We start from the raw sequence: 18,367 nt of genomic DNA, 5'->3' as shown, positions 1-18,367 counted from the left end.
TGCGGTTTTTATTTTTTGCGCTATAAACAAAAATAGAGCGACAATTTTGAAAAAAATTCAATATTTTTTACTTTTTGCTATAATAAATATCCCCCAAAAACATATATACATTTTTTTCCCCTCAGTTTAGGCCGATACGTATTCTTCTACCTATTTTTGGTAAAAAAAAAATCGCAATAATCGTTTATAGGTTGGTTTGCGCAAAATTTATAGCGTTTACAAAATAGGGGATAGTTTTATTGCATTTTTTTTTTTTTTTTTTTTTTACTACTAATGGCGGCGATCAGCGATTTTTTTCGTGACTGCGACATTATGGCGGACACTTCGGGCAATTTTGACACATTTTTGGGACCATTGTCATTTTCACAGCAAAAAATGCATTTAAATTGCATTCTTTATTGTAAAAATGACAGTTGCAGTTTGGGAGTTAAACACAGGGGGCGCTGTAACATTTAGTGTTCACTTAGTGTGTGTTTACTACTGTAGGGGGGTGTGGCTGTAGGACTGACATCATCGATCGAGTCTCCCCTATAAGAGGGATCACGCGATCGATGCGCCGCCATAGTGAAGCACGGGGAAGCCGTGTTTACACACGGCTCTCCCCGTTCTTCAGCTCCGGGGAAGATCGCGACGGAGCGGCTATAAACAAATAGCCGCGCCGTCGTCCCGGATCGCTCCCCGAGGCTTACCGACCGCCACATGTAGCGGGGGGGGGACCCGATCGGACCCCCCACCAACGGCAAGCAGAGCACGTACAGGTACGTTGATGTGCCTGTCCGTGCCATTCTGCTGACGTATATCTACATGAGGAGGTCGGCAAGTGGTTAATCAGCCACAGAATTTGTGTAATTCAGTGGTTCTCAACCTTCTAGTGCTGTGACCCCTTGATAAAATTTAGCAAGTTGTGGGGACCCCTAACAGTAAAATTATTTTCGTATCGTGGGTGGTCAGCACCTAAGCCAAGACAAGTAATTTGCGCCCCTAACCCATGGACATTTAGCGATCCCGGAGTCCTTTCCACTCGTACAGTTTTAAAACCCCTTATGGTACATTTTAGGATGAACCACTGTTTCTCTTTGTTCTCCTTTTATCTCTCTATCCTAATTTATCGCTTCCCCCCCCCCATTCCTCTCTCTAGCCGTCTTTCTTGTTATTTCTCTTATTCTTTCTCCCCCTTTTTCTTTGTTCCTCCCCCTATTTTCATGTATTCTTTATTCCTTCTCTTACTCCTTGGTGGGGGAATGGAATCAGTGTTAGTGCAGGGAGGGTGGGATCAGTGGCAGTGCAAGGGAGGGTGGGATCAGTGGCAGTGCAAGGGGGGGTGGGATCAGTGGCAGTGCAAGGGGGGGTGGGATCAGTGGCAGTGCAAGGGGGGGTGGGATCAGTGGCAGTGCAAGGGGGGGTGGGATCAGTGGCAGTGCAAGGGGGGGTGGGATCAGTGGCAGTGCAAGGGGGGGTGGGATCAGTGGCAGTGCAGCCAACTTTGGTGCTCTTGATGAAGGTCATCTGCTGATCTTAGAAGTGTAGTGGGGACTTTTAATGGCAACTATAATCACAGGTAGTGTTACTCTCTGTGTCTCCGACTTTGTAGTGTCCCGCAGCAGTGACACCTATGCCAAAATCAGGAGATAAGATCTCCTCCAGCCCCTCCCACTTCACATTCCTCACCAGTCAGCCGACCTCTAGTAGCTGCCCCCCAGCCATGCCGTGAACTGAATGGGCGGCTGCGAAGAGGCTAAGTGGGCGGCCGCGGGCTCCAGGAACAGCCTAGCTGGGCGGGTCCGCGAAAAGGCTGGGAGAGCGTGTGGGCTTCAGGAACTGCCCAGGATTCGGGGACCACTGGCAAATCGTCATTCGACCCCCAAGTTGAGAACCACTGGTGTAAATATGTGTTTGGGTTTTAAAGGGATGAGGTGGTAACTCTACCCATAAATTCTCACACGACTGTTACTCAAGTATCTGTTATCAGCACTGCACTCAGACTAGAGTCAGGGTGGCCTCATATTATGACATTCAGGCTAACACTACTGAGAGGGAGCGAATGCAAGTAACTATTAAAAAAAACCTCAAGTAAACCAATTCTGATGCTTGGTTTGAACGTCAGCAAGTCGTCTTCACCACCTCTAGATGCCTACATGCATTGAGTTAATGCCAGGTGATTGGCTGATTAGCAATTTGTGTTAACAAGCAATTGAACAGATGTACCTAATAAAGTGCTCAGTCAGTGTATATTGTGCAGCACTTTACAAAGTCGTTGACATCTACACATAATTCAGTGGTGGAACTAACAATTCTTTCCTAACCGTAATACGCATACTCCTACACAAAATGAGGTATTTACTCACTGTTTTGTACATCTTGTACTGGAGATTGGATTTAGGGCTGAAGACTTTGTCATTGCCGGATGATCCAAGTGGTTTGATGATTTGGGTCAGCAGCAGGAAGTCATTGAAAAGAAAACTGTATAATTCCTTGTTGCTCTTTGCTTTGTATAGTTTTCCACTGTGCAGAAACTTCCGCGGGCCCAAACAGTTCGTCACAGAATTAAAAACTAATTGCTAAAAGTGAAAAACACAAAAAAGATTCAAGAAGTTAGAAGCTGAGGGAAAAGTATAATTTTGGAATAGTTTAGGTACCACACTATCCTCTATATCTCATAAGTAACATGGGAGCCATAACAGACCTATACTATATTCCTGTTAACCACTTAACCCCCGGACCATATTGCTGCCCAAAGACCAGAGTACTTTTTGCGATTCGGGACTGCGTCGCTTTAACAGACAATTGCGCGGTCGTGCGACGTGACTCCCAAACAAAATTGGCCTCCTTTTTTTCCCACAAATAGAGCTTTCTTTTGGTGGTATTTGATCACCTCTGCGTTTTTTATTTTTTGCGCTATAAACAAAAATAGAGAGACAATTTTGAAAAAAAATAATATTTTTAACTTTTTGCTATAATAAATATCCCCCAAAAATATATAAAAAAACATTTTTTTTCCTCAGTTTAGGCCGATACGTACTCTTCTACCTATTTTTCGTAAAAAAAAATCGCAATAAGCGTTTATTGATTGGTTTGCGCAAAAGTTATAGCGTTTACAAAATAGGGGGTATTTTTATGTCATTTTTATTAATATATTTTTTTTACTAGTAATGGCGGCGATCAGCGATTTTTTTTCGGTATTGCGACATTATGGCAGATACTTCGGACACTTTTGACACATTTTTGGGACCATTGGCATTTTTATAGCGATCAGTGCTATAAAAATGCATTGGATTACTATAAAAATGCCACTGGCAGTGAAGGGGTTAACACTAGGGGGCGGGGAAGGGGTTAAGTATGTCCCTGGGTGTGTTCTTACTGTGGGGGGGGGGGTGGCCTCACTAGGGGGAAACACTGATCCTCTGTTCATACATTGTATGAACAGAAGATCAGCGTTTCCCCCGCTGACAGGACCGGGAGCTGTGTGTTTACACACACAGCTCCCGGTCCCCGCTCTGTAATGAGCGATCGCATGTGCCCGGCGGCGATCGCGCCCGCCGGGCACACGCACGGGAGTCGGGGGCGAGCGGGGGCGCGCGCCCCTAGTGGCGGCTGAGAGAGAGGACGTTATACTATGTGCTCTCGCCCAGCAGAGCCAACTTGCCGACGTAGAACGGCGGTGCGCAGTCGGCAAGTGGTTAAAGAACGTAGTGCATATAGCCAGTGGAAAGAACATTCCCCACTGGAAGAAATGGCCTCCACAATAGGGTAAGATCCACCCATCACAGGAGAGGGTAAGACCACACAAGGGAAGACCGGGGGGGCCCTACATTCATGCTGCAGGTACCAGCAAAGCTGGTTGAGGACAGGAATAATGACAGGAATAAAATTGTGATAGCACATTAAATCAAAGTTCAGGCAGAAATGTAAGTACGGTACTTTGATAAATGTCCCACATACACGTCCTACCCTTTTCTATAGCGGAAAGCATCTTCCATATATATGCATAGTTGCGCTCTCCTCTCTAAAATCATAGTATACACCCCTCTGATGAGTGACTAAAGGAAAAATGGCTGCTAAAGTTCTACTCCTTTTGCCACCAAGAAGAGGGAGGGTCTGGACAGCCACTCCAATAAAAAACGCCTTTATTGTGCAAAATGACAAAAGTACAAACGACAGCAGGGTACAGGATAACAAACTGACGCGTTTCACACTCTCAACAGCTATTTGACCTCCTGTAAACCATTTACATACTTTTTATGACATAGAATAAAAGGTTACGTTTTAGTCCAGTGGCCTTTTGGGGCGTAGAGAAGCGCACCCTTGTCTAGTTCTAGCCTCCTGTAAACCGCGTTGAGCATTTGTTTTTACCAAAATATATTTAAGAACCTGACCTTAGTAGATCAGATTATTTCAGTGCTTAAAGTCATAATTATGACCGTGACAGATAAATTGAAGAGACTCCTCACAGTAGCTACATTTGAAAGGTAACAAATATTAAAGGCAAACTCCACCTTTTTCACCATATTACATTTACAGCCCTATTTCACCTAGGGATGTCCATTAAAGCGGGAGTTCACCCATTTATTTATTTTTTTTCTCTTTTCCCCTTAGATGGATGCTCGTTTTGTCTAGGGGAATCGGCTATTTGTTTAAAAATATGAGCCGTACTTACCGTTTTCGAGATGCATCTTCTCCGTCGGCTTCTGGGTATGGGTCTTCGGGAGCGGGCGTTCCTTCTTGATTGACAGTCTTCCGAGAGGCTTCCGACGGTCGCATCCATCGAGTCACTCGTAGCCGAAAGAAGCCGAACGTCGGTGCGGCTCTATACTGCGCCTGCGCACCGACGTTCGGCTTCTTTCGGAAAATCGTGACGCGATAGATGCGACCGTCGGAAGCCTCTCGGAAGACTGCCAATCAAGAAGGAACGCCCAGTCCCGCAGCCCATACCCGGAAGCGGCGGAGAAGATGCATCTCGTAAACGGTAAGTACAGGTCATATTTTAAAACAACTAGCCAATTCCCCTAGACAAAACGAGCATCCATCTAAGGGGAAAATGTGTTCTCTATGGGTGAACCTCCGCTTTAAGCAATGAAACACATAGCTCCCAACTGTCCCTGATTTCGAGGGGCTGTCCCTGATTTGGAGCAATGTCCCTCTATCCTCCTCATTTGTCCCTCATTTTGGTCTTATCTATATGGATGTATATAAAATGCACTTTATATGTAGCAAAAAGTGTTTCCCAGTTCTAAACATTTCATCTGCTTTCTAAAATGCTGCATTTCTAAATTCGAAAAGCCAATATAAAGGAATAGTAGAGGTTAAAAAAGCACTTGTAGGTTTAACCAATCTTGTTTTTTTGTACAATTCTCCTTTAAGTGGGCGTGGCAAGAGGTGTGTCCTATGCCTGCATACTTTTGCTGATAGGTTTCCCATCTCAAAAATTTGGGAGGTATGTGAAACACGTTGGGTGAGGCCTGGTCTGTGAAGTCATCATGCACACCAGTGGATTGGCGGTGGTGTTTTTGCTATACTTGCTGATCTCAACATATCTCGTGTGAGTGGTATCTTTCTAAAAATTGCGGTGACGTTTTAAAAACTACAACATGGGATTTGTCTCTTTCTCTTCCATATGAGTTGTGATGTTATTTACTGAGACACTGGAGTACCTGTGGAGATAGAGCTGCACGACAGCCAGGCGCTTTGGATCTCTTATAATATTGAGATTCCACATTTCTGGTAAGGAGTTTGAGTACTCGCGGGCACTTCGAAGTGGACTGCATGCAGTGCGTTTTTAGGTATATCACCAAGTAATAAGGTAAAAAGAGCTGTGCTAAAACAGATGACTAGACCGAGATCCCACTTAAGAGGAACAATCGATGATGAATACAGTGTTAACACAATGGAAAATTGATAAAAACATAATCAGTGAATATATAAGGTGTTAACCTGGAAATACATAGTAATCTAAACCAAAAAACTATAATGAACTGAGTAAATAAAAGGTCAGGTGCGTAAATTAAATAAATACATATAACAACCCAGTGACATGTGAGCAATAAACAAAGTCCAGATGCAAAATCCAAAAGAGATATTGCAATTTCTGTGAATAATCAGCAGCGTCTTGAAACACAGCAAATTCAGTGAATGTCCCAAATCCAGAAACCGTGAAGATAGGAAAGCCACCACCTCTGATAATACTGTCTCTTACCAGCTGGATAGATCTCTGTTTAAGGAGATCAAAAATGCATGAGACAGATGCCTTTCAGCGACTCTCCACCAGGAGGGAGGGGGATATGTCCACTCGATTAACTCTCACAAGACCGATAAACCATGAAAGAGAAGGACTTGCATAGCGTAAAATCCCAGATAATTTATTGTAAAAAATAAGATTGTGCACTTACAATTATCCAATTGATAGAGAGCGTAAAGATAAAAACGAGCCGGCCGGCTCTTCGATGTGCCTGCCCATGTCTTCCGGGTACAGCTGGTGTCGCGGTGACGTCAGAACGTCGCCTGCCCAACGTTTCGTCGCAATAGGACGTGGTCCCAAATCCAGAGGTTTCTGGATTTGGCACATTCACTGAATTTGCTGCGTTTCAAGACGCTGCTGATTATTCACAGAAATTGCAATATCTCTTTTGGATTTTGCATCTGGACTTTGTTTATTGCTCACATGTCACTGGGTTGTTATATGTATTTATTTATTTAATTTGGGCACCCAACATTTTATTTACTCAGTTCATTTTAGTTTTTTGGTTTAGATTACTATGTATTTCCAGGTTAACACCTTATATATTCACTGATTATGTTTTTATCAATTTTCCATTGTGTTAACACTGTATTCATCATCGATTGTTCCTCTCAAGTGGGATCTCGGTCTAGTCATCTATTTTAGTGCAGCCCTTTTTACCTTATTTCTCCCTAGTGTCATATAACACATTTTGTTGGATAAGCGCAGTATTTTTCTTTTTATATCACCAAGAAAGTTTGGTTTCGCTCAAGAACTTCACATGTTCAATTTGGGACTTGAACTAGAAGGTATTTTGCACGGATTTTATTATATATGTTTACTATATTTTTTATATATTTTTAATATTTACATTTTTGGGGACTTGCAACTGATCATATTATGAGGTTGTAGTGATTTATTTATTTATTTTTTATTTCATTTTAATTTATGTTACACCCCTAACATGGTAGGTAGCCTACCACAGAGACACAAATGTTTAGGCTGGCCAAATAGAAATGAAACATCAGCTGTAACTTTTTGGTTCCATAGATCTAAACTTTTATCAGCATAATCTGTGCATAGGATTCACAAAAATAAAAAACACTTTAAGCTATGGATAGGATAGATGCTATTATTGTATGTGGGGGGGGGGGGAAGCCAGGCCCTGAAAAGTATGTATGTATATATGTATGTATGTATGTATGTATGTATGTATGTATGTATATATATATATATATATATATATATATATATATATATATATATATACACACACACACACACACCCCCACCCACGAGAGATTATGCAACAGAGTGCATTAGGGGATGCCCCATTGGACTTTGTATGGCAGAAAAAGATATTGCATAATCTCTCTATGATGCTATATAGGATGTTGGCAGGCTAGGCACACCTTTCAATTCTCATTATTTTCCATTTTACATACTTACACCCCAACTTGCCCTTTGCCGCCAATTTTATAAGCTACTAGGTTGAGCTTACAAGCCAGAGCAATACCTCACAGGGGACATTCTCAACTGGCAGGTCTATTCAAAGATTATGGTGTTAGAGTGCTAGGAGTTTATCTTGAGCACTTAGCTTAACATTTTCAAGATTTCTGTTCTAATGGAAATTGTGATGCTTTCTAAATAAGCCAAGACAAAACAGATATGACCAAGGTATAATAACTTACTTCACTTGCAATAGGGGGAGAAGATAATATGTGGCACACTGCTCTAAAAAATGCTGCATCTGTCCTGACTGATACCCCTTTAGGGTCATCTATTTCAAATATGGAGGATGAGCTTTATTTTCAAGGTTTAGAACGAAAATCTATGATCTACTACAGCCACACACAGCAAATGTAATGCATTGCATGTGTGGATGGGACCATATATACAAACAGTGGTTGGTAGGGTTCTGCTTTCAGCTTTTCTAGAGCACCCCTCCTCCTGTCTGATGAGAAATGTGAGCTGAGCAGCACCCTGTAGGACAAACCTCAGACAGGCCTTCACATTGCACATGTGTCTGGATCCACTCCAGTCGGTCGGAGTTCTCCTTTTCTCGGACACCCTCATTAACTTGAGAGCACAGCTCCTCTGCCTTCTCCAGCGCTTGTTTCAGATGACTGTGATCTGGGTGATTTTCAGGTGTATTTTCTATAATCTGGAGAATGTAACACATTTATACGTCATTGATTTGTTGTGCATCAGTGAAGATGGTAGTTCCTTCAAGTCAACATTCCAAATATTATATCTGGATACGCTTAAATCAGTCCCCTAAGGCCGCGTACAAACCATCGATGAAAACGGACTGAAGTTCAGTTTCATCGGTCCAAACCGACCGTGTGTACGCCCCATCGGTCTGTTGTCCTTCGGTCCAAAAAAAAGAGAACTTGCTTTAAAATCGAACCGATGGACGGCTGACCGATAGGTCAAAACCGATGGTTAGTACACAAAAGCATCGGTTCAAAACCCGCGCATGCTCAGTATCAAGTCAACGCATGCTTGGAAGCATTGAACTTCGTTTTTTTCAGCACGTCGTGTGTTTTACGTCACCGCGTTCTGACCCGATCCTTTTTGAACTGATGGTGTGTACGCACATCAGACCATCAGTCTGCTTCAGCGGTGAACCGATGAAAACGGTCCGTCGGACCATTATCATCGGATGTATCCAGATCTTATATTTAGATACCTTCAGAAACGTTATCCTTCAAGTATTGTCAGACAAGTCAGTTCTGTGGCTGCTTTTCTGTCGAGGCCAATTTTTTTTTTTTTTTAAAGAATAAAGCTTTATACTTTTTCAAAATTAAGTGCAGACAGGTAAAGAGCACAGTCATAATAAATCCATATAACATTCCCAGTACAATAGATATAAGTAACCAAGCCACAGTATATAGATAAAAAAAGAGAGCATATTGGTATTTGTTGGAAACAAAAGTAACCCATGTACATTACTTCTATCAGCTACCCAATGAGGGTGTTAGTGTTATAGTGTAAAGTCCACATCCTATCCTGAGTTTTGCAGTGTGAAAAATATATAAAAAAAAAAAAAACATAGTGGTGCCGTCTAATTTTAAGGTGGAAGATTAGACAAAAACGAACTAACTCTATTCTCTATCTAGCCCTGTAAATCAAAAATCACTAGACTTACCTGTTCTGCAGCTGTTTGCAGGAGAGAACCGACAACGGCTGGGAAGGGACGTCACCCATAGAGCTACTATAGGACTTCCGTTGTTGGCTGCCTTTCCTGCACACACTTACACAGTGAAGTCACCAGTGACAGCTCAGCGTGGGACCAGACTGGCTGCAGAGCAGGTAACTACAGCGATTTTCGCTTTAAAGGGCTAGATAGATTAGTCTTAGAATATGGCATAGAGTAGGATTAGAGTTAGTTAGCTTTTGCTTAAAGCGGCGTTCCACCCAAAAGTTGGACTTCTGTTATATGCTCCCCCCCCCCTCTGTTGTCACATTTGGCACCTTTCAGGGGGAGGGTGGAACGGGGCCCCTTTTAATGACAGGTCCCTTTCCCCACTTCCGGGAGACGGGCTGCAGCCCGTTCTCGCAGAATTTCAGCCCCCCTCCTCTTTTCCCCGCCGCTGGGCCAATTAGAAAGTGAAGCAAGTTTTGTGCATGAGCAGTAGGGAACCAGGAGTGAAGCCCAAACTGAAATGGTGGTGGAAATACCCGGGAGTCGATCCGAAGATCGGCTGGGGTGCCAACATCACAGGATCCCTGAACAGGTATATGCCCTAATATTATAAGTCAGCAGCTACAGTATTTGTAGCTGCTGACTTTTACATTTTTTTGGCTGGACCTCCTCTTTAAACTTCCACTTTAAGGCCAACTTTTTAAATCAATTTCATAGCCCTGCAAGGCAGCCATCATCAGTGGAGATCACTGGGCAGCTACCTGACTTGTCCACCAGTAACACCCAATAAGGTATCAAACAATACAATTTCCAAGTCCGGGTGGGCTTCAGTGAAGCTGGAAGGACAAAGCGTACCTAGGCACCCATGGCCACGTCGCAGAAATTCTCTGCTGCTTCTAACCATGAATTATACATCAGACAGGAGGCTCATATCTTATGCATTAATCCTTCTTTATTAATGCTCACAGCAGAAATGTAAAAAACATCTTAACGTAAGTCTTAAAAAGAAAACTGTAAGAACTACATATCCCAGCAGCCCTTGTGCCTTAGCCACTCCTATCCCAGTCTCTATAAATGGGCTGCTCTCTCCTGATTCCCCCTCTTTCTTTCTGCTCACGGCAGAGCATCTAAGATAAGTAGTCAATGATTTCATATGGATAATCTTGATATTATATATACGTATTATTAATATTATTAATATTTATATTAATATTTATATTTATATTTGTATGTGATTATGATTATTGTATGATTATTGATTTATTACTATCTGAAATGTTGTGTGCTGGATAGTATTTGTTGGGTACTATTGCCAGGGATCCTGATCCCTGCAGTGCTCCATCGATTCACTGTATTTTTCTACAGTGATACCTTACTACAATCGTTTAGCCTAACTCATCTGCTGACGCTGCGATCGGCGGTGTCCCACATCCTCATCCAGACACTTCCCTTCCCACCTCTCTTTCGATCGAATCTGCGCCATCTTGCCATCGGCTTCTCCCCTCAGGAGAGCGTTGGCGCGCATACAAGGAGGCGTGTCCCGCGCCTCCCTGCAACCAATCCACAACGCCGCTCCCCCGTCCAATCGCGACGCGCGCAGGACTCGGGGGGCGGGCTCCGCCTTCTCCTTGACCAATAGCAGCCCTGGGATCGTAGTCTCGCGAGACTTCGTCCCTGGAGGGCGATTTTGAGCAGGCTCTCCTCCCACCGCAAGCCAGTCAGCGCTGATGGTCGGAGGTTGTGCCTGCTGGGAAGTACTAGTGAGTCCCCTATATATAGATAATATACAGCATTCCTGGGAATTTATTCCCCTCTTTACCAAGCCCCCTATTAGCCTGGCCCAGCCCTTATTCCTGAACGTTTTCCCTGCATAAAAAAATATAGCAGCATGACAGAAGAGGGCTCCCCCCCCCACCACAGAACAGGAGCTGCTGCTGGAACCAGCACAAATGTTAAATGCTGCCCAGCTCCAGGACATCATAAATAGGTCCATCCAATCAGCATTAGCTGCAGCCACCAGCTCATCTAAAGTTACCCAAAACCCCCCCCATGAGCCCACACCACAGGGCAATATACCGGCCGTAAAAAAGGGTAAAGCTTCCCAAAAAAGGAAGCATACGGCGACAGGTTATGACTCCTCGGCAGGGGAAGCAAAGAATATGCTCGGAGCAGATCCTTACACGACCTGCCACCCCACGCATCCGTCAGACCCCCTTCAACCCCTGGGCCTCAGGGAGTCATATAAGAGGCATGGGTCCGCCAAGCGGACCAAACCAGACTCATATGTCATCGAGTCGGACGACGACTCGTCCGCTAAGTCGGACGGGTCCGAGGTCTCAGGGTCTGACTATAATGAAGAGGATGCGGGGGCACCGGCACTCCTACAGGATGCCAACCCTGACAATCAGGGCAAAGACATTATGGACGCCTTGGGTGAACCACTATTCAACCCGGACGCCATTTCCCATCCACGATCTGGGGACTGGTCCCCCCTCCCCCACGTGTCACAGTACATCGAACTCTGGGCACGTAGACCCCTAGAAAAATCTAACCGCAATAAACTCAGGGCAGAATGTCCTCGCCCCCACATCCCCATGAAAGCGGTCATTACACCCGAGGTTGACCCCATCCTAGCAAAATATTTGCTAAAAACGGGAAAGTTCCCCAAGAAAGGGATAGACAGGTCTTTTAAAAACATACAAGACCGCATTCTGGATTTGTTCGGTCCCTTGACCAAAATCCTAAACCTCGCAGAACAAGCCGCGACGACTGGCCAGTCAGTTGACCTAACATAATTGCGTGGCTGGGCCCAAAGGGCCATATGCCTGACGGGCAGCGCCAACACCGCCTGCTCCGTCGAGCGCAGGCGCTCAATCCTCATGCGGCTTGATCCGCAACTGGCCCATCTGGCGGAATCTGAGCCAGGCCCCGCAGCAGAGGGCATGTTGTTTGGTGATTCCCTTGTGAAGGACATCAATAAATTTGTGGGCATGTTTAATAGCCTTGACAAGGCACAAACGTCTCTCAAAAAAGCGGGTAGCGCTAGAGTTTTTCCCCGGGCCGGCAGAAGTAGGGGCCGTTCTGCCGGCCGCTATAATAGCGGCAGACCATTCAAGAGAGCAGCCGCACAACCTCACTACAACCAGGCTCCCACTCCGTACACCACCACGGCACAACCTGCACCCTTCTTCCCGCCACGCGGCAGACCCTGGAGGGGACGCGGTCAGAGAGGATACCCTCGTTCCCGACCGTATTCTGGTGAGTACCACACACACCCCCAGACCCCTCACACCTGTGGGGGGCCGTCTAAAAATTTTTATCCACGCCTGGTCTGCGATTACGGCAGACTCATGGATACTGAATACGATTGTAGGGTTCCAGATAGATCTTTTATCCCCACCGAATCTGGGAATAATACCGCCCCCTATCCAGTTTGCGGAACAAAATGTGTCTCTGATAGACACCGAACTCCAGGAACTTATATCAAAACATGCAGTGATCGAGGTCGACCCTTCTTCCCCGGGGTTCCTCAGCAACCTCTTCTTAGTCAAGAAGAAAGGGGGGGGGCTATCGTCCGCTCATAAAACTTCGGGGCTTGAACCAACATGTCGCATATCGACACTTCAAGATGGAAGGCATCCATTGCCTCCGAGATCTCCTCGTCCCGGGAGACTGGTTGGTGAAGGTCGACCTAAAAGACGCATACCTCACTGCCCCCATGCACCAAGAATCTCAACACCTTCTCCGCTTCAGATGGTGGGGACGCACTTGGCAGTTTACATGCCTTCCATTCGGACTGTCATCCGCCCCATGGTGCTTCACGAAGCTCCTGAAACCGGTCTTTGCATCGCTGAGGAGCAGAGGAGTACGTCTGATCATTTATTTGGACGACATCCTCATAATAGCTTACTCCAAGACTCAAGCACTCCGCCACATGACTTGGGCGATCAGCCTTCTGCAAGGCCCAGGTTTTTTTGATCAATCAGGAAAAGCCGGTTCTCGTCCCAGCTCAGGAGATGGAATTCCTCGGCTTCTCGGTAGACACCAAGCTAGCTGTCCTTCGCCTGCCCAGCGAGAAATTGGCTCTGATTCGCAAAGAGATCAGAGCAGTACTTCGCAAAGGGTTCTTATCCCTACGCGTATTGGCCCGCATAGTAGGCCTGTTAGCAGCATCCATCCAGGCCATATTTCCGGCCCCCCTGCATTACAGGGCACTACAGAGACTGAAAATCCTACACCTACGACAGGGTCTCCGCTACGCGGACGAGGTACCCATTTCCACGGAAGCCCAGGTCGAACTCCGATGGTGGCTCAAACATGCCATCGAGTGGAACGGCAGGACAATCTTCAACTCTCGTCCGGACGTCGTCATAGAATCGGACGCGAGCCGCCGAGGTTGGGGCGCCCGCATAGGGGAGACCTCGACGGGAGGGACCTGGTCCAGAGAAGAATCCCTCTTACACATCAACGCTTTGGAACTCTCAGCAGCACTCTTCGCTATTCAGAGTTTCCTAGCGGAACGGTCCAACTGTTGCGTTTTATTACGTATGGACAATATTGCAGCGGTTCAATACATCAACCGCTTAGGAGGCACCAGATCCAAGATCCTGGCGGACATCGCTACAGAGATATGGCACTTCTGTCTGTCTCGAGACATCATCCTGATGGCGGAGTACATCCCGGGTACGTCCAACACTGTCGCAGACTGGAATTCCCGATACCTTATCGACTCCAGCGATTGGTGTTTGGACCGTCCAGTCTTCGCCCAACTGAATCGACTTTGGGGCCCCCTGGACATAGACCTTTTCGCCTCCCGCCTCAATCACCAACTGCCCCGGTTTTTCAGCTGGAGACCGGACCCAGGGTCCGCGGCAGTGGACGCTTTCCGCCAATCTTGGACAAGGGGAACACACTACGCGTTTCCCCCATTCTCGATGATCCCCAGGGTTCTGCTGCAGATTGCGAACCAGAAGACGACTGCGGTTCTGATCACGCCATGGTGGCCAACACAACCATGGTTTCCTCTCCTACTGGGATTGGTCATCGACTATCCCAGGCTTCTCCCCCAGTTCCCACACATCCTCTCCCACCCGACCAAGGGCATTCATCCCCTGGTGGAGGAGGGCACACTGACACTCCTAGCATGGTTGGTCTTGGGGTGCCGGACACTCACGACGGCCTTTCAAACTCGGCTAGAGATCTCCTCGCCGTGGCCTGGGCCCCCGGGACTCGGGCAGCATACCGATCAGCCTGGAAACTCTGGGTACGTTGGTGTGACCAACGGCAGGCTGATCCCGTGCGTGCCCCTGTAACCGTCATAGCAAATTACCTGGCAGAGTCCTTCAACTCCGGCAGGTCATACAGCTCCATTAATATTTACAGGTCGGCCATTTCGGCCTACCATTACCCGGTGGATTCTCTGCCAGTCGGCAAACACCCCATGATCTGCAGACTGCTACGAGGCATCAGGTTCAAACGACCCCCTCGGCCTAAATACCAATCCACTTGGGATGTCTCCAAGGTCCTTGACATGTTCTCAGGTTGGGAGGACAACGATTCACTGTCTCTCAAGTTACTGTCTTTTAAACTAACAGTACTGTTATGCCTGATCTCCATCAAACGTGTCTCAGACGTTAGGGCCTTGGACATTTCCAGACGCCAATTTTCACCTCAAGGGGTGAAGTTCACGGTAGTCCGCAGAACCAAAACGGGCCTTCATTCGGTGTTCTACCCCTATTTTTCTGCACACCCACGACTCTGCGTGGTTAGGTGCCTACAGACTTACGAGGCAAACACGAAAGACCTACGACCCCCGGGGTCTTCTAAACTCCTAATATCTTACACGAGACCGCATCACCCGGTCACCCCGGCTACCTTGGCACGTTGGGTTAGATCAATCATGGCAATGGCGGGTATAGACGTTACCCTGTTTGGAGCACACTCATCCAGAGGTGCCATGGCCACCAAGGTGGTGGCGACCGGAGGTTCTCTTTCTGACCTATTACTGGCGGCTGACTGGTCTTCTGAGACCGTGTTCCGCCTGTTTTACTTCAGACCGGAGGAGCATGTTGCTATGTCTGTTTTATGATAATATGTTCTGAGATATCATATTTGTTATAATAATACTGTGAATGTCACGTTAGCTTTGAACTTGCATAAGATATGAGCCTCCTGTCTGATGTATAATTCGAGATTTTCCTAGCTTGTGACAGAAAATATTGATTATATGAAGACAGGAGGCGAGTATCTTCCCTCCCTGCCCAACCCTCTCATGGTCTTGGGTTTTCTGTTTCAGGTTATTGACGGCGTTCCTGTTTGATACATGATTGCGACCTGTCGTTCGGGTGATGTTCCCCGGCTTCTGGATGTCCAGTGGGTCAAGGTCGCTCAGTTGGTCCATCCTGTTGGGACCTGTTGATATTACTGCAGAAGTCTTCAGTTAAGAAGTCATGGGCCGGCCGGCCGAAGAATTGACAGTTGAAGACACAGTTCATGTAAGGATCCTGATAAAGACACCTCAAGGTTCACACAAAGAAAGAGGAGGAATCAGGAGAGAGCAGCCCATTTATAGAGACTGGGATAGGAGTGGCTAAGGCACAAGGGCTGCTGGGATATGTAGTTCTTACAGTTTTCTTTTTAAGACTTACGTTAAGATGTTTTTTACATTTCTGCTGTGAGCATTAATAAAGAAGGATTAATGCATAAGATACTCGCCTCCTGTCTTCATATAATCAATATTTTCCGTCACAAGCTAGGAAAATCTCGAATTATATGCCAAGGTTACATTTTCTAAATTAAAATAGGACTAAAGTCACTTTAAATCATGCTAATAAATCTGTGTTAGACAACCAGGCTTCAGATTTTAAATCTAGATTTGCTTTTGAAAGTCTTCAAAAACAAAAAGAAGAGGTGCCTGCCCGTTAGTAACCGCAAAGGTTACAATATTCTCCACATCACTGCTTTACTATACCACCACTCTGCTGCCAATTCTTCTTATTATTTCGGATATTATGTCATTATGGAGTCCTGTTTAGCCCCAAACTGTATTGCAAATCACAAATGCACCACGCACATCGCACCTCGTCAGCAATTTCTATATGACATTGGTTATGTGAAAGAAGGCTTTTTTTTTATATTAAAAAAAGACTAGAGATATTTTGTATAAATTCATAGTTTTGGAGGAGGTAAAAATTAGTCTTCTTCAAAAAACTTTTGGTGATAAAGTGCTTTTCTACTCTTGATTGTCTTCCATATACGGTATATGGATAACATAAATCATGCTTTCATGGATTTTTACAGCTAGGAAATCTGAGTTGGTCTTCTAAGCAGGTGTAGATTTAGGGAAGCACCTACATGAAAATTGATGCCATTTATATATAAGGCCTTCCAACATGTAAAGAAAAAATTTGACCTCAAACAGAACAGAAATTAAAGCAAATCTCATCAACAAATACAACCTTTTCTCATTGCATCCAATACTAAAAAGTGAAATGATGTCTTGAGTTGGATTTTAAAAGGTGAGATCTTACATTATGAAGCTGGTTACTTACATTTTTAATGATAAGAGGGTATCTAGTTACTCTTTGCATAGGTTTAAGAATGAAGCTGGACAGAGGCATTCCTTTACATCGAGGATCCATAGCTAACCTCTGTAGGGACAAGAAAAAGCGTGAATGTATCAGTCAAGAATACCACCCCTGCATAACGTTTTAAAATGTGTAAAATGTTATTTTCTGTTAATAAAGCTGTAATTTTACATATAGAACATTAAATCTATAGACACAAAACAAGATGGATAAATCAGATAAATGTTTTAAGCGTAATTACTAGGGTTGTCCCGATACCACTTTTTTAGGACTGAGTACAAGTACCGATACTTTTTTTCAAGTACTCGCCGATACCGAATACCGATACTTTTTTTTAATGTCATGTGACAATTTTAAAAATAGGCATGACAGGGGGCACTGATGGATGGATGGCACTGACAGGGGGGCACCGACAGATGGATGGCACTGACGGGGGGCACTGATGGAATGCACTGACAGGGGGGCACTGACAGATGGATGGCACTGGTGGGTGGATGGCACTGACGGAGGGGCACTGACGGATGGAATGCACTGACAGGGGGCACTGACGGATGGATAGCACTACTGACCACTGCTCTGTCCACTACATACTGACTTGTCTAAACTCCTCTAACCTCTCTCTCTGGCTGACAGTCTCACCTGCAGCTTGTGGGTTCCATCAGCCTGGAGGAGGTGAAGAGAGGGTGTCCGGAGGAGAGGGGGAGCCTGGAGTATTGGAAGACAGCATATCGTCGGAGGCTAGAAAGAGGCGGGACCAGCCCCGCCGTAATCGTGGAAAGCCCCGCCTGCCCCTGTACATGACCATTCACAGGGACACAGGAACATTAGGGGGCCGAATCCGGCAGTGACACACACTACCTGGCGTCCCCCCAAATTTATGCACCTGTCACCGTCCACGCAACGCTACCCCACTGGCTCCGCCCAGAATAAAGCCCTGTTTTACCTACATTAGACATAGGACATGTAAGACCGCCATAGCTGCTGGTTCTATGTGTAGGCATGATCCAGGCCCAGAATTTTACATTTGGAGAGGGTCATTTAGAAGCATATTTAAACTACAGCCATACCAAAAGTTTTGTGAATGACACAAATAATCATTTTCACAAAATCTGCTGCCTCATGTTTTTATGATGATAGTTTACACATACTCCAGAATGTTATGAAGAGTGATCTGATGAATTGCAATTAATTGCAAAGTCCTTTTGCCATGAAAATGAACTTAATCCCATTAAAAACAATTCCACTGCATTTGTGAAGAAGGCTTCAAGACACCCAAGAAAATCCAGCAAGCTCCAGGACCATCTCCTACAGTGGATTCAGCTAATGGGATTGGGGCACCACCAGTGCAGAGCTTGCCTTGGGAACGGCAGCAGACAGGCATGAGTACATCAGTGAGAAGACTTATGGAGGTATTTACGGGTG

The 18,367-nt window shown here is 45.5% G+C and overlaps 1 protein-coding gene across 1 annotated transcript in view; it reads right to left on the bottom strand.

Annotated features, from left to right (window-relative positions):
* Positions 1-18,367, bottom strand: part of ITSN1 (intersectin 1) — a 266,243-nt gene that overhangs the window by 25,490 nt on the left and 222,386 nt on the right. Inside the window, exons 32-34 of the mRNA XM_040338914.1 lie at positions 16,910-17,008; positions 8,208-8,375; positions 2,346-2,558 (exon numbers count right to left, since the gene is read on the bottom strand). Coding sequence (XP_040194848.1) covers positions 2,346-2,558; positions 8,208-8,375; positions 16,910-17,008 — 480 coding nt within the window. The remainder of the gene's footprint in view (positions 1-2,345; positions 2,559-8,207; positions 8,376-16,909; positions 17,009-18,367) is intronic.

The sequence above is a fragment of the Rana temporaria genome, chromosome 2 (genome assembly GCF_905171775.1).
Source record: "Rana temporaria chromosome 2, aRanTem1.1, whole genome shotgun sequence".
Lineage (NCBI taxonomy): Eukaryota > Metazoa > Chordata > Amphibia > Anura > Ranidae > Rana > Rana temporaria.
This window is presented reverse-complemented; position numbering and strand designations above follow the sequence as displayed.